At 40.6% G+C, this 22692-nt stretch overlaps 1 protein-coding gene across 1 annotated transcript in view; it reads right to left on the reverse strand.

Moving 5' to 3' along the window:
- The window catches only part of LOC146329223 (cGMP-inhibited 3',5'-cyclic phosphodiesterase 3A-like), an 89011-nt gene extending 69904 nt beyond the window's left edge, over positions 1 to 19107 (reverse strand). The window contains exon 1 of the mRNA XM_084718157.1: positions 16792 to 19107. Within this exon, the coding sequence (XP_084574283.1) occupies positions 16792 to 17712 (921 nt within the window). The 5' untranslated portion in view covers positions 17713 to 19107. The remainder of the gene's footprint in view (positions 1 to 16791) is intronic.
- Positions 19108 to 22692: the final 3585 nt, after the last annotated feature.

Here is a 22692-nt window from a genome sequence, read left to right on the forward strand (position 1 = left end):
AAAGGTTGTCTGACAGCAAGGTTAAGTGGTGCAAATATTCTAAATAGAGCATACACTTAAAGGACCAGTGTATAATAATTACAGGAATTTATTTACATAAATGAGATATATTATATATAAGTATGTTATTTATTATTATCAATCAACGTAAACTCATAATCTATATGTTCCCGTTACTTTAGAAATAGCCATTTATAGTTACATACTGTCGGGTCGACTTACGGAGATCATCATCCTGCGCCGTCTACGGCAGCACAGAGCGGACAAACTGCACTAACAGTGAGTCTTGGGAAGCCCGTGGCGACCTTACGTAGACGCCGCAGCGTAAACACGGAAGTAGACGGGGAGGATAGACGCGGGTGATTGCTGGCAGACCATTTAGCGTTGTGAACCTTGACTGGCACAGTTTTGACAAATGGAGGATCATACATACACTGTACCAGAACAAAAACCAGCGGACAGTGAATCCCCGTCATCCAAGAAGCGGAGACGCGAAGAAAGTAAACGCAAGCATGACAGGAAACGGCAAAAACACGAATCAACATCAGCATAGCGTTTACACGAAGGAAATCGCTGATGGAGGACAAACGTTTTCACAGTGACGCCAAGGTTGCCTGTTTTCTGCTGGACAGGTAATTCATCCTAAACACATAAGTGTAGTTTGTTGTGAGATAGCTTTCGCTCGCCATTTTGTCCGCTGACGGCCACCGTACTCTTGGTGAGAGAGGGGCGGTGTCGGGGTAAATCCTCTTAGTTGCAACCTAAGGTTTGAACGCTAGATGCCACTGGAAATCACACACTTCTCCTTTAAGCTGATATAGATTTTGTTTAGGTGGGCCTTTGTTAAGTAGCCAAGCAAAGCAACTCATCACATGCCGACACTTTGTCACTGCCCCTTTGTGTCTGATATCAAAGCAGGATGTAGCCCTGCTGTACCCTTTAGTGGCTGTGTCTGACAAGGCCAGGAGGCCATTTTTAACATGAGCTTAATGCTGTGAAATGTTCACAATTTGGTAAGGTCTGGCACAAAAACACCATGTTTGGGGGCACCAACACATGAACCTCAGTCTCCTGGGTGAAAGTCTTATGTTTGTTTGAGCCATCTATCCACCACGCCTCCTCCATGTGCGGGGTTTCTCCCTCTTTAAACTACATCATACAGCTGCGAATGCAGAGTATTGAAGTCACGTGTACCGTTCATGTCTGTATGAGTCCTGAGGGGCAGTGACAGGTCATCTTTCTGCTGCTCCAAACTGGGGTGCCATCTACTGTAGGTAATACACTGATTATGGATTGGTACCTCATACAACCCCACTTCAAATGCTCTGAACTATCCCTTTAAGTCTGTTACTGTGTTCTATGGTTTCCAAAACGCACATGTCAATGGTGTAAAGGGACAGATGAACATTGCAAATCCCTAATTACTTTCAAACTAACAACTGTCACAGAGGTAAAGCACTCAGCAGGACGGACTGGCTGACTGTCCGCCACACGGCTGAGTCTGTTGACTGTATAGTGCAACAGAAAAGCAGACGGACATGCAGACAGATGTATGGACAGATCTAGATTCTGCCCCCTCCCCCCTCTTCTCACCTCTCACCGAGCATATTTTGGAGCTAAAACACACCATTGAATCGAGCAACAAGGCAATCCTTGTCCAGGGCCACCAAACCTCATTTGGACAGCCAGCAGGGAAGCCACTGTGTGTGTATGTGTTGAGTGTGTGTGTGTGAGGGAGTGTGTGTGAGCACGTGTATACAGTAGTGGCCAGACCAGGTTAAAATTATTTGCTGCTGCTGCCTCTCAGAAGTGAGGCCACTCTCTCACACTCTCACACATATTTTTTTTTTGGCTCTTGCTCTCCTCTCCTCTCCTCTCCTCTCCTCTCCTCTCTTCTCCTCTCCTCTCCTCTCCTCTCCTCTCCTCTCCTCTCCTCTCCTCTCCTCTCTCTGTGGGAGCTTATGACATGGAGCCATATTCACATTGCGCGGAGACAAACACACACACGCAATATCTGTATCTGTCGCACAAACCATTATATGCGACCGACACAGACTCGCCTCAACAACAGTGCGCCTGGTGTGTTTCGAGCTGCAGCAGCGAGGCTGGACACGGAGACCAGATAGTTGTCCTTTTACCATCAACACTTCTGCTGTGCTTGGCAGCTAAACCTCCTCTCACTCCCCCTCTTTTCCTCACCCTCCCCAGCAAATCTTTCAACACTCTCTCTTTCCCCTCCCCTCCTCTCCCTCGCTCCTCTCTCACGCAGCAGCTCCTGCATTAGGTCCCCTCAAGCTAGTTTGTCCCCCTCCTCCTCCTCGTCCTCCTCCTCCTCCTCATCCTCTCTCTCACACACACTCACTCACTCACTCACACACATTTGGCTAGTTGACGGCCGCTCGGGGCTGGATGCGGCCTGTGCTAATGCCAGCGTGTTCTTTTCTCTCAATCACGTCTTTTTTTAACCCGCCTTTCCTCCTCTGGTCCACTATCTGTCTTCTGTCTACCTGTCCTGTTTTTTTCAGCATTTCTTTTGAATGAAATCATCCATTCAAGAAAGCTACAGCTGCCTCTCTGACAACACAGGCCTGGCTACTACATTCCTTCTTTATAACCTTTTTTTTTTCTTTAACTAGGTTTGTGCAACACAGCTGTCACAATAAAATGTGTAATTTCAGTTGATACTGATAATGATCAATACTTTTTAATGACTGTTTTTAATAAAGGCCAAGAGAAAAGAATTAACTTTATTTTGAATTGAACCACCTTGAAGGAGAAATCTTGAATACATTTATTGTAATAAATCATAAAACATGTTAAGTTGAAATACTTTCTTCTAAAACAGCAACTCTGCAGCTGCTGTGTCCTGAAATTTCTGTTCCTGACCGGAATAACTGTTTTCCCGTTTCACGTTAAAATTAATGACAAATATTCACCAAATGAGTATGTGTCTGTTTATGAGTCGCATGAAATCATTACTAACTGTTCTGAAGGCGTAGGAGGTTATAACAGTTAAATTGAGGCCACCTATGGTAGCCAGGAAACTGGCATGAAATGCAAAGGGCCGCATCCAGAGACAGTATTTGGTTTGTCTGTTCTGGGCTACTGTAGAAACATGGCAGTGCGACATGGGACCCTCTGTAGACATTAATAACTCATTCTAAGGGAATGAAACACAATGATTCTCATTTTCAGGTGAGTAAACACAACTTTATATTCAATTTCTGCTATATTCCGCTAATAAATCCCAGTAAATCTTACGCACTGGACCTTTAAGGTTTCCCCCCTTTCCCTTTTTAAAATGACTGGTGGTGTGAAAAGGCCTTTCCTGAATTTAACTGCTTTATTTCATCAAGCACACAGGTAACAGACTTAAAGAAGCAAGTCTTAAAGAAGACTTGAAAAAAACAAACTGCCTTAACCTGGTCTTACTCACCATCTGCACTCATTTTCTCGCTCCACACTGTTTCTGTTGTTGTGTCACGTCAATGGTGCGACTGAACACAGAGCATATTCGTTATGTGCTTTAATGGCGGTTTGTAGTGAAACTATTCATAGTTTCCACATGACGTCACGCTCGCATGAGACTGAGAGCAAAACATTGCTATTTTCCGCTGCCCGCCAGCTTATGAACTGAAGCGTCTCCGTACTTTCGCTAAAGTGCCGGATAGTTGTTGTGCGATCAGACGCACTAACCAGTGAGGAGACAAGCCTGGGGTGTGTTTCTACGGGATCCCATGTGACAAAAAACGGCCACAAAGGATGAGATTGTGGATATGTGCCATTAATCGTGCCTCTGTCCCCGGGGAGGGCGACCATCGGCAGCCGTCAAAGTACACATATATTTACAGCCAACGCTTTACTAAAGTTTTGATTCGATTTATGTTACGAGATATAACCTGACAAAATGACACTGCCTTGTCGTTACTGTCCTACAACAGTGACCGCAATGACCCTGAAACTAACTAAAACTCATGCATTAATGTTAGATAGCTAACGTAGCTAACACAGCTAACATAGCTAACGTAGCTCCTTCACCTCCCACACAGCAGTATTATTCAACCATCCAGATTGAAATTACCTATAACTGTCTGTACTTTTGTACATTTTCATCCTGGCAGCAGGATACAGTGAGGGGATCCCCACATGATAGATGTAAACATCGCTAAAGTGGAGCTCTGGCAGCGACTTGGTGTTTTTTAGTGACTCAAACACAATAGATTGTGCTGTATATGGATCACAAGTGCCCAAAACTTGTAGCTTATTTTCATATCTTTGTTTTTCTTTAGTTGAGAGGTGATCCAAATATTCATGGCTTTGAACAGAAGCGAATTTTACCAGCTTGTGCTGCGTCTCTATGGAGAGTCCGAGTGTGAGCCACCATGTTGGCCCACTGTTTTGCCCTCGAGGTCACCGGGCATGTCACGTGACCGAAAACTATGAATTAAACAATTGTCTTATTGCTGCTGATGAAGTGTCTGTTGCAGATAGATTTCACTATTATCTTCATGCCCAAACCTATCTTTCAACTTACCTAATTTCTGCACATCAGACTCTGCTTCTTCCTCTCTTTCCTCTGCTCAGCACCACTCTTTGACAGATCTTTTTATCTATCTCACGTTTTATTCATTCCCATCTTCAATGAACAATCAAGACTCCCTCAGACACTTGATATTTCATTTGATTATATTCACTGAGAATTAATTAATTGATAGGAGTAGGAGTTGTATCTATAATTGATTAACATGTATTTTGGATGAAAAATATTATCCTTTTTTCTGTTTCATACTGAGTGAGTTCAGAGCCATCAATAGAGGGGTGTATACATGACATACCCATCCATCCAGCTTCACTGGGGGTTGTGAAACCTTAATTTTAAAAAATACACACAGTTCACCTATATCTCAATTTTTCATTTATTTCTGTAAAGAAAACTAAATGAAAATATTATTTTTAACATTTAGATTATTTAAAATATTAAGTTAAAATGAAAACTCACAGGCTCAGGGCCCAGTGAAAACCTGAACATGAATGATGAACAACCAAAAACCTAAGAGAACAATGGCCAAGTCTTCATGGAGGTGCCTACAATAATTCCATTAGCAGTGCAGAGGTGACATTTGTGGTACTGGGAAACAGTGGCAGAGTGAGACCTCTTACTTTCCTCTGTGCTGTAGACTAACTTCAATTGTTTCTCTCCTCTTACCTGTAAATAACACCATATTAGCTGTCAGAAACACTCTTGGCCTCGGCTCCAGGTTATTTATGTGACAGGTCTTCCATCTGAGGGGGTGAACTGACTCACCCACAAGCTAACAGGTTAGCTGCACTTATATTACTGAGTTATCATTGGTGCAGATAAATAGCTTTTGGTATGATGCCTCAAAATTTGGTATAGAACCACAATGTTTCTATAAAGCATCTCAGTTACCTAGCCTTAAAGGGATAGTTCACCCAAAAATGAAATTTGCTCACCCTCATGCAAATTTGGGCTAAAAACATGGTGTAAAGGATGCCTTTCAAGTCAACTTGGCTTTTTTTTTTTTTGTTAGTTTGTTTGTTTGTTTTTTACATTTGGGTGAACTATCCCTTTAACCTTTTTTTTTTTTTTGCAATGCAAATTGTTGTAGAAAAAAATATCATTGAACCTAATTCCAGGTTTTGTAGAATTGTCAAATATCAACGTTCTCTCTGGTGAAAAGGGTTGTCATAACCTCACTGTGTTATAAATTCATTATAGGAATAAAAAACAATACTTTCCATTATCTCAATAAATGTATAATAAGTTTTGATGCCAAACGAAGTCGGATAGCTCCGGCAACCGGAACAGATGTGTGTCTCCCTGGAAATGTGTTTGCGTCAATGAGAGAATGTGGGCCTTCCCTCAAATAGATCTCTGAGCACGTTTGATGTCCCTGCTTTAAAATCTGCTTCCCCCTTCTCCTGTGTCACAAAGATATACTGTATATGATGACGAGATGATGAACATGTGACGCAGCACACTGTAGCCTTAAAGGTCTGACCTCCATTTTCAAATGACCAAAGACTTTGAAATTACAAGAAAGATAATTAGTTTCACTCTGACATCTTTAGAATGTAGTCCAACTTTGGCATGTTTTCACACAATATCTGTAATGACTTAGTGTGACTGTGCAATAGAGGAACAAAGGAAACTGCATGCTGAAACATTAAAAAAACAAAACACTTGGAAATATTGCTGCTTTTTTTAGACATTCTATTTACGGCTGTCGTTATCTTGTATGGCGCGAGTGCTTTTCGATTGCATGTGACCCAAAAACCACTAGCAGAGCCCCCCCCCCCCAAAACTGAAAAAATCCCCGTTCCACTGAGACCCCGGCTAAACACAAACAACTTCTGTCAAAACACAAGGCCTCTGGGTGGAGTTGGTGCAGAAAGATCATCAGTCCTCGAGTACTGAGGCTCAACATTGCATCACAGACCTCTCATTAGCTAAACAGAAACTAATTTGCAGCAGTACAACAGCAAAACAATAAATCCCATTCACCTTAAAAAGAAAAAAAAAAAACATACAGAAATAAAGCCACGGAGCCGAGCCGACGATATTTTCCAGCTTCCAGTTGAGCAGAGTGCCTGTCTTGCCTCTGGCTTGGCAGGCTGCACCAGCCTGCTTCATAAATACTGCACAAGCAACGCTTGATGAAAACCCCCGCTTCTCTCAGGTACAACTGCACTCTGGAGAGCTTCATTATCTACAGTATGTATAAACTGTACTTACAAACTGTGTGTGTTTGTGTCAGAGAAAGACTAGAAGAGAGGAGGAAGAAAGGAGATGAAAGATAAAGAAAATTTGAGCAGCTGATTTGACTCATTTGTTCAATGTCTTTAAAAGTCTCTTCTGTAATACTTAAGTTAGAGATGGTACGGATCGTCGTTGGACCGTGGTCCATATGGATCATCCACCACCATTCAGCCAACATGTGATGCACAGACTAAATGAAACCATCATAGTGTGATATGCTGTTACTAAGTACTAATTCTCTGAATCTTGATGCAGAGTTGTGATGAAAAGACGAGACAGATGTGTGTTGAGTTTCACTCTGCAGCGCATCTCTGTGTGGCAGTGAAGTATCAGCTCCATTGAGTGAAATCTCGATCATGACTTCATACATTTTTACTGGTGTAACTGTGAAACTGGGCATACTTGTCATCACAGAAATAGGTAAGATTTTGATGCTTATTGTAACTTTGGCTGCATCTGCTGTCTGAACTTCCACACACAGCTCCTCTCAGCTCACCAGAGCAGATCTGTGGCTGCCTGTCTGTGTCACAGGCTGGATTGTTTTTTTTTTATTATAAAGCACATTATCATTATTATTACTATTATGATATTTACCATTACATTACTACAGTGATGACTACAGACAGAGGTCAATGCCAAGTGCATGTTTAAAATAATTTGAGTCTAATCACATTTTTCTCCCTTTTTTGCTGATCCAAACTGATCTGAACCAAGAGATGTCTGATCTGTTGCATTCCTTCTTAAGGTGAATGGATACATGGCAGGTTTTAAAATGGTAACATCTAACAAAACCTTGCAAATAAAGTGTGTTCACACAAAGTTTCATTTCAGTTTGACAATATGCAGTAGTATGATGCATGAGGAGATAGGAAATGTAGTCTTAAATAGGTTACTGAAACTCTGCTAATATGGCACGGGTCCCTATGCCGACTAGCAACAGAGGTTACGGTGCCTCATTTCATTGGCATACACACTTGAGATGTCAACTGACATAGTTGCCCTCTGATGCAGATGTAACAGACGCATCACCTAACTGCTAGTTAACATTATAGCAGCACTCATCTACATGGCTCTGGCAGCAGGTAGCCTTCCATTAGCTAGTAGCTAATTTAAACAAAGTTAAAATGCCAAATTAAACAGTGTAAGGTCCTGCTGTATTTCACTGGAAAGGCTTCAAACACCGGGTGGGACGTCCAACAGATGTTTAAAAATTGGGTTTAAAAGGGGAAAGCACCTGGCAACGCACAGGATACGCTTGAAAGTGACCCCCAAGCCAAGCTCACCAGTCAGCAGTGTGAGCCTCCCTGACCCTGAAGATGAGGAGCACAGATAAAATATATAAAAAAGATGAATGAAGCTAGAACAGAATGGTTTTCATGTGTCTGAAACTATCTGTCTGTTCTTTCTCTTGATATGTCCCATGTTAACATAACAAATTCACAGAACTGAATTTTCTGTGGGTATTGGAAAACCAAAACCTTTTTTTTTTTTTTTTTTAAATGGGAAAAGAGGGTAAACGCAAACTGATTTGTTCAGTTAATGGTTCACCAAGACTGCAATCACGTTCAATAAACAGCACTTTTTTAGTGCAATCATGCTTCTGCAGGTTACCATAGCGACGGCATATAAACCTCACAGGTTAAACTAAGCTAACCACTGGTAAAACAAAACTAACCACAAACAATGTGTGAAGCTTCATTAAGCGATGAAACGGCACATGTGAAAGGAGTCGCTGACGGTGACGGAGCCAACAGAGATTTATCACCCAACTCTGCAGCTTATGTAAGTTTTTAGCATCTTTTAATATTTGCTAATTGCTGTGGCTTTACAGACTGCGTGTTTATTGTTTCGGTTCAGGCTGACCGCTCTCATCAACACTGTTTACAGCTTCAGCAGGCCGCTGGTTTTTTGTTCTGACAAAGTACTGTGTATGAACAGCCCAGAACCAAACAGCACACAGACAAAGACAGCGACTAACTGGTGAATAAAGTTGAACAACAAAAGTAAAAGGACACAATTTATATTGGATGTCCATTCATCAAGTGGCCACAAACAAATGAAATACGATGAAACAAGACTGGAGAAAAAGGCAACATTTAGGTTTGTAAGCTCTTTATTTTGAAGTGCAATCCTTTGTTGTGTGTGGCCTACACGAGGACGGGCCACAGGAGGACACGCTGTCCTCAGCATCTGGTCAGTTGTGAGGGCCTTTTTTTAAGTTTCAAAGTTCAATTTGCCATCAGTCCTGTTCCAGGGTAGAACAGGTAATGGAGCTGTTCTAATAGTACAGACAGTCCACTAACTCAGTGTTCCCTGGATACCAATCAGCAACAAACGACCAAGCATCAAGAGTCAGACAGGTGATCTGGGATCAGCGCCAGCTTCCCGATGAGAGGATGAAAACTGGGAGATGGGACAAGATTAGAGCTGCGACGATAAATCACCAACTATTTTGATAATCGGTTAATCTGGTTTCTTTACTCCTCTCTGGCAGTAAACTGAATATCTTTGGGTTGTGTACAAAACAAGACATTTGAGGAAGTCATTGACATTTTTCAACGTTTTCTGACTTTTAAAAACAAACAACTGTTAATCGATTAATCAAGAAAATAACTGACCAGTTAATCTACTATGAAAATAATCTTTAGTTCCAGCCCTAGATAAGTGCAGTGGGAACTCAAAAATAGGGAGGATTTCAAAACAAAGTAGTTTCAGAGACTTTGTTTCCTGCACTCTGGTGACTTTTAAGGAATGAAAGTAGACTCCAAAGGAATTGTTATGTTAAACACTTTACTCTAAATTCTCAGGAAAGACAAAAATACAGAATAATTTGCAGAAATCTCTGGAATAAACCAAAACTCATTAGTTTCCCTTCATTCATTTATTTTCATCCCTGCTCCTAAATGAACTTTGATGCAGCAGATCTTAGAAAAAGCGTGCCCCTTTCCTTTAAAACTTCCCTTCAGAAATGGGAATTCTTCTTTCCGGGATTTGTTGTACAGGAGCAAACATTGCTTATACACTTTGTGCATTGTCAGAAACAGGTTGTGATAATGAAAAGATGTGTAAATCTGTCAGAAATATGGATTAATGAAGGAGAACTGTGATCCCGGGAGGACACAGGGAGAGGGCAATGAAAAACGGCAGTCTCCTGGGAAACTTGAGGGGATTGGCAAGTATGCCACAGTGAAACATCACGATTGGTGATGATATCGTTGCTATGACTAAAAAGGGGTTTTCTCAGCACCATATGTCCCTGACTTTGTTGAGTTTATAAAGAAAATAATAAAAAAGGGACAACAAGACATAGTGCAAGAAACAGCAGCAACAGCTTCTTTTTATTTTCCAGCTTGTCTAAAACAGAACTTTGGCAACAACTCTCTGGCACCTCTGAGGGGACAAACTGCCTCAATACAGAAGAACAGTGTTAGGGTGGCAGAGGGCTCAGTGGTCGATCGTCCATCAGCCAAACCATTCAAGATCAGGTGGATGTGATGAGCCTCGACAGAACCACTGGTGACTCACCATCACCCACACTGACCAGTTCAATCTCTCATAAACTGCACTGACAATGAAAACACGAACTTTTAATCTTCGTCATAAAAGGTTCCATTTGTGGCTATTGCTCTTGTGATTTGCCTAAAAACATCAGCACTAGAATTGAAAAGTTGTGTATCTAAGGTAGAGGGTCATTATTTTTTTTATTTTATTTAAAAACATTGAAATTAATTTGTGTATATTTGTGATGTGCCAGATTGTATCATTCACAACCAAACTTGGGGAGTAACAGATTACATGTCAGGGGACTGCATAATCTGGATACAAACATAAAGCAACTGTATTCCATTACACTTATAGATACAAAAGATGTAATCAGATTATAGTTACATTTAATAAAAATTGAGATTATTTAGCAGGATTACAATTTCAAAATAAAAAGCAATTTACTGCCATGTGTAGTGAACACACATTACGACACTGACGAATCTCACAACACCCTTCTGGTCTCAAGTGAAATCAGATAATCTTAGAGTTACAGATTAATTTCTATGACCTCTAGTGAGAAAATACTTCACTGCCATTTCGTTGTCTTAAATCAACAAATACATGAATTGTGCACAACAACGGAAGGAACAGCTGGACAAACTAATAACCTACAACCTAATAAACATAAAACATGATATTAAGCTAAACAATTTCATCATATTTCATACTGAGTTACATTAGTTAATATTGTCACATTACTTTAATACTGTGATACTGATTAGGTTACTGAATACACGGTAATTCGTAATTGTATCAGATTACATTTTTAAAGTAACCCTCCCAACCCTGTTAAGGATATACAGTTTAATTGTTTTCATTATAAAATAAATCATATTATGATAATGGCATTATTACGACTGACAGAATGGCGTCATACCATTACACACAGTAACAACAAACATGGCTGAAAGTGAAAGTAATATTTCTACCGGCTTCACACAGTTCCAACAAGAGGAGCAACTTTATTATTGTGGAATAAGGCTGCACAATATGAATAAGGCTGCACAATATGATAAAATAAATCATATTGCCATTCTTCTGACAGATGTTGTCTTTGTGATATGATACCGTATTAGATGCAATGATCATTTTCTGCATCACATTTTCATTTTCACTAAGAAACTATTTATATCATGATGATGTGACATTTGTTGGGGTCCGTATCAAACATGTTTTGATTTGTAGGTCAGAGGATCTCTGCAGCACTACAGCACTGTTTTTTTATAATGCTGTTTTATCAAGCATTTTTCCCTTATCAAAAAAATTTCAGCTTTTGTGCCTTAGATATTGCACCTGGCCATATTGCAATTTCAATCAAATATTTTTCTGTATTTTGTCATATTGTCTAGAATATTGTGATATTATTTTAGGACCATATTTCCCACTCCTAGCATTTATTTTCATTGTTTAAAATCACAAGAAAATTACATTAAAAGAAAATGAATGATGCAAAAATCTATAGTGAATTTGATCTGATTGAAAATGTGATTTGCTTCCTTTTTAAATATCCAGTAAAAACACAGCTTTAAAGCAGCTTTAAAGTAGCTGGGTAAAAAAACTGCAGGCACACATGGTACCCACATAGTCACCCGTCACCCCACTGTGAGGTGTACACACCCCCGAGCGTTTACACTGTCAACTACAATTACACCACAAATCAAAAGCAGAGAACTGATGAGCCATTTAATTGCTGCTATTAAGCTTTTCCTTCTCAGTCACATTTTCATTCCCACTCTAGTCTCAAAATCTACAAATGAGATCAGGGCAAAGTTGCCAACAGAGGAAAAAGACCAGTGTAATCAGTCAGGATTATGCTGCTTCTTTTGCTAAATCATCAAACATGGGTGAGTGTGACACAAGCTCACCCACTCAGGATGATCACTGTGAATCCCCACTGTACGCACATGAGTACGGATAACAATCTCTATCTCCCATGCTCCTCATGTATTTCCTCAAATCTCTTGCTGTATGTCTCACAATTAGGGGCAAAGACTGCAGCTTCAGCTAAGCTTCAGAGTAGGTATGAAAGACTAAGACTAATGTTTGAGTGATAAAGAAAATTCATTTTGTGATAATGGTAAAATTATCATTAGAGATGCACCGATCGACCGGCCAGTTTTCAGTGTGACTGGCCCTGACTGGTGACCAACCAGTCAGCGTCACATGTCCGATTCTGTGACAGTCATTTTTGCACACATGCTCTACACGATGTTCACGTCAGACACCGGCCACATAAACACAACAGTGCTGATCACAGACACACACACTCAGACACATGCTTGCAGGAAGTCGGTGTTAGCGACAGCTTCCAAGAACAGGATAAAGAGAAGACAGACACTCTGCAACGAGACAGAGCAGCTGATGGCGTCGCCAAAAAGCGGAAAACTTTTCTAGCTCTTCATGCTAATGTTAGCCAGCAGCAGACTGCTGTTCACAGAGGGACAGTTAAAATCTCACCTTCTGTTCTGGCTGAAGAATAAACAACCTGTGTCGATGTGTCTCCTCAAACATTTTCTCATCCACACTCGTTTAACTTCTGCTTCTATTTTTCTCACTGCAAAGTTTTACTGCAGTAAACTGTTGCACCGCATCAGTCTCTGGTTTGTTTACGTCTGCTTCCACATGAGATCACGTTAAATTACATCCCGCAAGATCCCGTGAGATCATGTTCCCTCTAGTGAATAATTTTAATATATTAATATAATAATATAGCAAGGCCTGGCTGTCATCTGGAGCACTTTTGGAGAAAATGTATACATTATTTAACAGTCAGTGTTTTATTATGAACATCAAATTTAATTTTACAAGAAAAGTTGCAAAAATGTTTGCTGAATGCTGTCTATTATAGTTCTTAGACAGACTGAAAATCGGAAATTGGCAGGTCAGACCCTTGCAAAAATCAGAAATCAGAATTGGCCAAAAAAAAAATTGGAAACGGTGAATCTCTAATTACCACTAATTGAGAGAAAGTCGTCACACCATTACACACAGCAACAACAAGCATGGTGGAAATTGAAAGTATAGAGCGGGGGGACGATGCAAAAAAAATGATTTCATCATCTCAAGCAGAAGTAGTTGAGTACTTGGAGAGGTCAAGAGCTGCTGTGGGTTCTAAGCTAGTACTAAGATAGTTCTAAGATAGTATTTTAGAGCCAAATCGTCCACCCCTGATCCAAATATGAGCTGATATCAGGGATAGGTCCGAGACAATTCACTACCGAAATTGATGTCATCCACTACATAAACGAACGTCCTGGTCAGAGCATTGTTTCACCCGGAGAACGAGCTGCAGTGACACAAAACTTGCAGCAATCATCTGAAGTGTGTGAGTATTTTAGAAAGAGATGCAACAGTATGGTTCTCTGTAATCTCCACAAACTGGAAGAAGCGTATCACAGCAGAACAACTGTTCTGCACGAGCACTTGAAGTGAAGGCTGGAGCGCAATGAGACTGCGCTGTAAGGCTGCAACTAATGATCATTTTGTCCATTAATCTGTAAATTATTTTCTCAATTAATCGTGCTCCAAAACGTGTAGCACGTCCAGGTTTGGACCTATTTTCCAGATCTTTCCTCTAATTATTATTTTCATTACTAATTAATCTGTGAATTACTTTATTGATTAACTGATTAGGTGTTTTGTCCATAAAATGTTAGAAAATGGTGAAAAATGTCGACAGCGTGTCTATTGATCTGTGTGACCAAGATTGTCGCACCCTGCAAATGTTTTGTTTTGTCCACAAGTCACAGAAAGTCAGTGTGCTGTCAGAGAGGAGTAAAGAAACCAGAGAATTTGACCTCTTTTCTAAAAAAAAAAAAAAAAAAACAGAAGACAATTCATCGATTCTCAGAACAGTTGTCAAATAGGAGTCAATCCCAGTCAGAAGCATCTGATGAGACACTGATCTGTTACACACCAACAAACCAAAACATGAGCCAGAAGCTGACATTCTGATTAAAATAAAATATTCCCAAAGAGCATCACACTAACATGCCCAAAATAAACCTTTTTTCAATGAAAAACAAACCAACACAGTTTCAGAGAGTATGATCAGAAGCTATTTTGGGATGTGAGCGGCTCAAGCTGGATGAACAAACAGGGATGTGCTTCAAGCTCCAAGTTAGCTCATTGAACCAGTATTCAGAGCAGAGCTCATCCACCTCATTCATGGATTTCTGGCCAAATCCAGCCAATGATTTATCACAGGTCAAACTGTAATCATCTCCCTGTATCACTACACCTTCATCTACACCATTCTCTGAATATTTTTTAGGAAAAAAAAGTCAAAATTCTCTGATTTCAGCTCCTTAATTGTTGAATATTTGTTGTTGTCTTTACTCCTCTCTGGCAGTAAACTGAATATTTTTTGGGTTGTGAGTAAAATGTGTCAGTTGAGGACATCATCTTAGGCTTTGGGAAAAACTGATCAACATTTTTCACCATTTTCTCACTTTCAATAAAAACATATTCATCGAGAAAATAATCTACCGATTAATCTGCTATAAAAATCATCATTAGTTGCAGCCCTGCTGTCAGTCATCACATATGATGTGCTAGAAGTGTGTGGTGGTGTCTGTATCTGCAGAGACTCTGCTCTCTGCCTGTATTTCTCATTATTTTGCTGTTCCCGGGACACTTTACCAACCAAATATATGAGTATTTGACGTGCTGGGAACGAGACACAACAATAAACTATCTTTCTGCTGCGTTTAAGAACAGTCTGGAAAACACGGATACTTAGATTCCATTTAATAAACAAATCAGAATAAGGACAGATTGATATACGGTGTACCTGACTATCTGCTGTTGTTCCCACAGACACTCGTGCACTAATCATATCATGCACAAGCTGGGGTTCCTGTGAGGACACCGTTGTATCAAATTTGGCTCCATCATGTGTGGAGTCTGGGAGCACGTGCACCACAGCACTGGCCAGCACCCACGATAAACAGAGGCTCTCAAAATATTTAGATGTGACCTCACACCTATGCATGCGCGCACACACGCACACACACACTGGCAGGCACACACAGTAACTTGGCGTGCTAAGTGCACCATCCATTTGCTTATCAGCAACACAAACACAGCAGCAGCACAATGATGATGACCAAATTAACAGCAGCGTCAGAGAGAAGGTAAACAGCAGAGGATGTTGAGATTTGAAATCAGGCGTTAAGTCACAAACACAATGCACTAGTAATGGCTAGGGTTGGGCAACATATCAATATTATATCAATATTCTGATATAAGACTTGATGTCGTCTTAGATTTTTAATATCCTTATATCATGATATGACATAAGTGCGTTACAGAACAGTGATGTAATTTTCTAAAATTAACAGACTGTTCTAGCTGTTCTATTATTTGCTTTTCTCCACTTAGGCATTGTTTCCACATAACTGATGATTATACATCAAAAATTTGGACGTCTTTGTATTTTACACTACAGTAACAAGCTCTACTTAAATCAGATGCAAACTAGAAATAAAATATACTTTATTAAATAGTTTTAGCCCGTTTATTAGACCCTTAATAGACTTTACTAGTAGATGGGGAAATATTACAACAGAACTGTACTGTAAACTAAAATGCATTAGACTATTAGACATTTATTAGGCTTATTTAGAGGGTAATTATGGAGACATTGCAACAGAAAACTTATTTCTCTATAATTTCAGCCTTTACTTTGTAGATCTGGTTCACATATTGATTTTAAACAGGGAAGTAACAGATGTGTGATTTCACTTTAGTTTACAGTACAAATCTGTTATAATATGTCCCTAATTATCTTTTAATAAAGTCTAATAAGGGTCCAACAGTGGTAAATAATAGTTACAATTAGTTAACAGTACAGTTCTGTTGTAATGTGTCCCTATAATTACCCTCTAATAAAGTCTAATAAATGGTCTAATCCTGTCTAATAAAGAGCATGTTACTTCTAATTTTAGTCTACAAGTAAAAGTTCTGCACTCTGCAGTAACATGGTCACTGTCAGTGTTTTACTGGTGTTTTTAGATTAATATTACTGCTGCATTAATGTACTTTGCATTTTACTGAGGTAGATATTTAAGGTTGACAACTTTATATACTGTTGGGTGATTTAATATACATCAGTGCATCATCATATGTTTGCACTATTTGAGAATTTGTGGTGTCTTGTTTTAAGGAAAATGTGGATATGAGATGTAGTCATATCTTATATCGCCCAGCCCTTGTAATGGCTCTCAGAAAGTGGATACAGGCCTACATGGAGCAAACAAATCATCTCAATCATAATAAAGCGTCTTATTACAATCTAATTGTCCCGGTTGACATGAGGGAGACATGTAAAGCTGTCACACATGCCCTCAGCAAAAGACAGAGGACACCAAAAGGCGTTATAGGTCTCTAGTAGAAAGGCCATAAGCATTGACAAAACATTCAATCCGCTTTGCTTCGGGCGTCCAAAGTTGGACATGTCCTACCTGGTCCCGCGGAATGCAGGGCAGCGAAGTCCTGCGGTGGGACTTGCTGTTGCTCTGAGTGTGAGCCATCATCTCCGAGGCCGCTATGGAGCTGGACCTCCGTCTCCTTTTGAAGACAGGGATGTCCTCCTCCTTCGCCCCGGTCACAGAGCCACAGCACCCCGTCCCGCTGGTCCCTGAGGCCGGCAGGAGCCGGTCAGCATACCGCGCAAGCAAAACCCCCAGCAGCCCCAGCAGGTAGGCCAGGTAGGGTCTCCAGCTGGCCCGGACCCTGCTCAGCGAGACGAGGGACACGGCCCTGATGACGCTGATGAAGACGAGGATGGACACTCCCTGACGCAGCCGGACGACCAGCAGAGCCCCGCCGCCCAGGCAGCCGAGGACTACCAGGGTCGCGGGGAGGGAGAGCAGCTGCTCCTCGGCGCCGCGCAGGAGGGACTGCGCCGCGGCTTCGCCCAAGTGGCACACCGCTAAGAGAAAGAGCGCGGTCCGGACGAGCACGCCGCAGCGGATCAGATACAGCCCGACCCAGAAGAAGGCACATACGAGTGTGAAAACGGGGGAGACGCAGTAAGACGCGCTGAAAAGCAGCTCCACAGCGCAGCCCGCCGCGAAATGAAGACGAGAGCCGGAGCTGCTATTTCTGCTGCTGCTGCCGCTGCTGCTGCTGCTGCCTGCATCCCAGTCGACCAATCTGAGCAGCAGAGCGAGAATAACGGAGACGGAGGCAACGCAGACCGCAGACGACACTCCTCGGCAAGTCCATGTCACGGCGAGTCTCAGCCACGACTGGCTCCCTGCGTCCCGGTGCAACGGGGTGACACATGTCTTCACGTAGCCGTTGCGCTCAAACGCCGCCCGGGGATATTTTTCATGAGCGCTTCTTGATGAACCTCTGTCGCTGTCTGCCTCCAAGGCCATCGCTGTCAGTCAGTCAGGCGGAATGCTGCGCTGCTGACCGTCCGAGGAAATAATAGATTTAAACCCCCGTGTGTGTGTTTGTGTGTGTGTGTGTGTGTGTGTGTGTGCGTCCCAGTTTACATGTTGCACCTATAATAATCCCCCTGATCATTCATGTTCCCTGTGCATCCAACACTAAACTTCAATATGTGTGCAAATCATGGACTTCACAACTTTTCCTTCAGTTTTTGTGGTGCACAACTTCCCCATTACATTTCTATTGAGTTGCCCCCTGGTACTCAACCAGTGAACCAAAAAAGCAACCCCTGGCGTTTCACACATCTAGGCCACTGCCTCCACTCCTCCACAGTGTCTCTCTCTGTGTCTCTCCCCTCCCACTAGACACTATCCCCCTCTTTTTTTTGTGCCGCTCCGGTGATTCCTCCGTCACGTTTCAGCTCTTTTTCCCCGTGTTCCTGTTCATTCTGCAGGCTCCAGCAGCAGCGCGCCCTGGACGTGACTCAGTGCGCGGTGGATGGATGCCATGTTTACATGAAGATTTCCTGGCTTGTTCTGGAAGATGGAGCGGCCCCATTATGTGAATTAACTGTGGTAATCCTGTAATACATTTTAAAGGTACTGCACTATGACAGGAGACCAAAAAGGGATAGAACCCAGTGAACACCAGCCGGGGTTTCAGTGTTGATTTCTGGTTGAAAACTAGTCTGAACCACTCTTCTGGCCCTCTTTTCAGCTAAAGGCAGAAGCCACATCAACATGTCACAAAATACAAATTTGTTTCATGAGTTGTAAGGTGGAACAGAGGAGTGTAAGAACATATCGATAAAGAGAATCGTGATATTATTAGTGGTACAGATCAAGCCTCAAAAACACTGTTTGTTGAAAGGGCTGCTTTTACATTGCTGGTCACCAGCATCACCAGCTAAACTCCCAGAATACCTTTCACTATTCATGTTTAAAGTATGTAAAGATCTTGGATATTCTACTTACTCACAACTTTGTGATGCATGTGTCTCCCCTGTATTAAATTATGCTTTGGGGATATGGAGTTTTAAAGAACATCAAGCAGCAGAACAGAGCTGCATGCTGTTTTTTAGGCGCTCATAAGTTTTCTCCTATTTAAAGCATAAATGTGAAATGATCAGAATGTGAAATCATCTGCTTAATATGTCAGAAAACAGGATCAATAAGAAGGTTTTTCTTTGGAGTAAACTGCACAGTTCTGCATGGGTTAAAGAGATTCATTATATCTTTAAAGAGGCTGACTTATAATATATGTATAGTAATAATTTAACTTGCAGCATAAGTGCAATTAGAAGAAAGTTACTTGTTGGATTTGAGACAAAATGGTTAAATTATATTTTTTTAAAAACCAAAATTTCAAACGCATATCCAAATCAACACAATAATTATTCTGAATCTACTGTTAGAGCAAATTTAACGAGGAGTCAGAGGTGTTTAGTTGTGAGAACAAGAATCCTCCCTCTGAAGCTTGAAGTCGGCAGATTTAAAAACATCCAGGAGGACGGCAGAATACGTGAATTGCGTGATTTAGGAGAAGTTGAGAATGAATCACATTTTCTTCTGTGTTGTCCTTTTTATGATGAGTTTAAGAAATGTCTGTTCCAAATCCGGACAGAATGGAACGGTTATTTAATTTTAATGTTTATATGTTGGCTAATTTTGTCTCTAAAGGTTGGAAAAAGCGTCAGAATGTTGCTACTCTGGTTTGTTTTGCTCAATCATGGTGTCTTATAAGCCTGTTTGGACTGGACACATTGCTTGTGCATGAGACAATAATAAAATGTATTTATTCATTCATTTATTCAGTATTGTCAGGTGAAATTCTCTGTAGCTAACATTATCAGCTGGTGTTACCTGTAAATGTGAAATTAGATTGGATGATGACAGCATGTTCACCAGTGGTGGACAGTAACAAAGTACATTTTTTGAGTATCTGTACTTAAATTGAGTATTTGTTTTTTTTTAAAACTTATGACTTATGACTCCGCTACATTTCTAGGAAAGTTGTGACTTGTTACTTTTAGGTTAAGCAGAGCTTTGAAGTCAGCTGTTGCTGTTTTTTCTTTTCTAAAATGCAACTGGCCACACGCTGTGTTCCTCACAGAAGAAAACCAATCACAGTACCCGCTCTCAACTGGGACTGATGTAAAAACAGAAATGCATCATCCAGGTGCTCTGTAACGAGAGCAAGCAAGCTCTCCCTCTTTCATTCAAACAAAAAATACAACATAATTCATGTATATATACTGCCCCTGAAGACAGAAAGAAATCTCAGTTATTTAACAGACTTGGAGAAATCCTTACAGTTGGCTTCGATCTGCTTTTATGCAGTGATTTTAATACAGTTACATCAGAAAATGACAACAGCTGTCCTTTTTGTTTTTGATTGTATTTCTATACTGAAGTTTTTATAGGTGTTTCTATAGGCTTTGTGTAGCAGAGTGGTTCTACAAGAACATCAGTGCATCATTAGATGGTTTCAGAGAGTTACAAGCTTCTGTAAATGCATCATGAAAACAATACAGCATGTATTGATATTAGAAAATGTACTTTGTGATTTGTACTTTTGAATAGTTTAATATTTTTAAAAGCAGGTACTCCAGTACTTTAACTCAAGTAAAATTTTGACTGAGCAACTTTCACTTGTAGTTGAGAAATATTTGATCATGAGTATCTATATTTTGACTCAAGTACTGGGGTTGAGTACTTTGTCCACCTCTGGTTTTCACAGCTGGAAGCAGAACATGCACCACACTGCAATGTTGTTCCCCTTTTATGTTTTAAAGACAAAATAAGGGCAGTGAAGCATTTTATCACTATAGGACGAATCATGATTTTTATTAAATGTAACGATAATCCTATTACATCTTTTTTCTGTAACTATAACACTTTGTATCCTGATTATGTAATCCTGTTACATGTAATCCGTCATTCCCCAATCCCGGTATTGTGATATACAGGCCAACAAGTAATTGATTAATCTGCCAGTTAATTTCACAACAGTTAATTAATTGTTTTGTCAAATAACTGGAAAATACTCACGATTTCCCAGAGACCAAAGCAACATTTTCAAATGACTTCTTTTGTCCAAACAATAGTCCAAAACCCCAGTAAATGAAAAAGACTTTTCATTTACCATCATAAATGACAATGAAGAGAAGAGGCAGTTCCTAACATTTAAGAAGAAGGAACCAGCAAATGTTTTTGAGACTTTCAAAATAGTTGGTCTCATTTTCTTTCAAACTGATGACTTAATAGACTAAGATTTCTGACAGTGGTTCATTTAGTGTTGTTTTTAAACCCCCTGTCCAATAGATAATAGTGTTGTAATCTGTCTCCACTGTTCTGATTGACTGAAGAAGTCTGAGACTTTTCACTTCATCTCATGTAAAATGGGAGCAAAAACAAAAGTGTCTATATTTTAGTACGTGTACATAGAAACCTGTCATATGCACCCAGTGGTCATTTCCATGGATGCACTCCAAAAAACAGACACAAAATGAAAAGCACAATCCTACAAAACAACAAACAGCATAATTTAGCTCTTGCAATAATCATGTTGCCAACCATCATTTTTTTTTACTGTATTAAAATCCTAAATCACATCATCCTCTGCCTCCTGTGCGGCAGACTGGCCGAGGACAAGTTAGAAGCCTTCACCTGTTTGCCCTACATTTTATGAGAGGATTTAAAAGGATGCACTGCAATCACATAAAGCTATTTCAAGTCTGTCATCTCGTTTTGTAGTAACTGGTTCTGTGAGAGGGAAAAGTATTGTGTTTTGTTATCAGGCCCGACGCAAACTGAGAGTCAACTGGTTCAGACGGCTGCAGCTGGAATTTTAGCTTTGTAAAACTGGAAAATGTAACAATATTACACCATTTTTTTTAGCTCTGCGTTGTCTCCATGTCATGACTCTAAATACAGTTTCTTATGCTTTGGTTCCTTCAGGTCTTGTATCTGTTACCATTATCCTTCTGGCAGATCAGCCTCAGTCTTAACAAGAAGAGAGTGGAGTGCTGATCCCCTCCAGGCAACAGATGGTGAAGCACCTACTGCAATGCCACCACAACTGCCAAATGCAACCAGCAGAGATTTGCAAAGTTCCACCAACATTAACGTGACCCTCACACGCGTTGTCCCGAGCTGAAACTAGTTTTCAAACTGAGGCAGTTGTTGATCACGTGTGGCCTCTAGTGGCCAGTCAATAGGAGTGAGAGGTCAGCTGTCAGTGGTCAAAAAATAGAATTACTGCCTCAGTTATATGTCTCCATCAACCAGTCAAATTACAGTTTACAACTGTGTCTGACCTGACTTGTATAATGTCTGTACTGAAGACTTTAAAGGATTTTAATAAAGGTATTAAGTTTATTTCTTGGCAAAATTGAGGCTCTCACTGTAAATGTATGATTCCAGTGAATAATTTCCAGCAAAAAACATGCTGTCTTCACTTAGAGACTAGAGGAGGACAGAGGACTAATAGAGAGCTGAACATGACCTAATATGAAGTTGACCTTTGACCTTTTGGATGTTAAACATCATCACCTCATCATTTTATCATGTTAGATATTTGTGTGTAATTTTGTCGTAGTTGGCATGTGAATTCTTGAGTTATGGCCAAAAAATTGTGTTTCGTGAGGTCACCATGATCTTTGACCTTTGACCCTTGTCCACCAAAATCCAATCAACTCCTCTTTGAGTCCAAGTGGACGTTTGTACCAAGTTTGAAGAAATTCCCTCCATGCGTTCCTGAGATATCGCTTTTAGGAGAATGGGACTGACATGGGGTCACAGTGACCTTGACCTTTGACCTTTGACCACCAAACTCTAATCAGTTCACTGTTTAGACCCAGCGAACATTTGTGCCTAGTTTGAAGAAATTTCCTCGAGGCGTTTTTTGAGATATTTTACGAAAGCCTGTGAAAATGTCTGTGACCACAGCTGCTGCTGGCATGG

Source organism: Lutjanus erythropterus, chromosome 4 (assembly GCF_056507025.1).
Source record: "Lutjanus erythropterus isolate fLutEry1 chromosome 4, fLutEry1.hap2, whole genome shotgun sequence".
NCBI classification, from domain to species: domain Eukaryota; kingdom Metazoa; phylum Chordata; class Actinopteri; order Lutjaniformes; family Lutjanidae; genus Lutjanus; species Lutjanus erythropterus.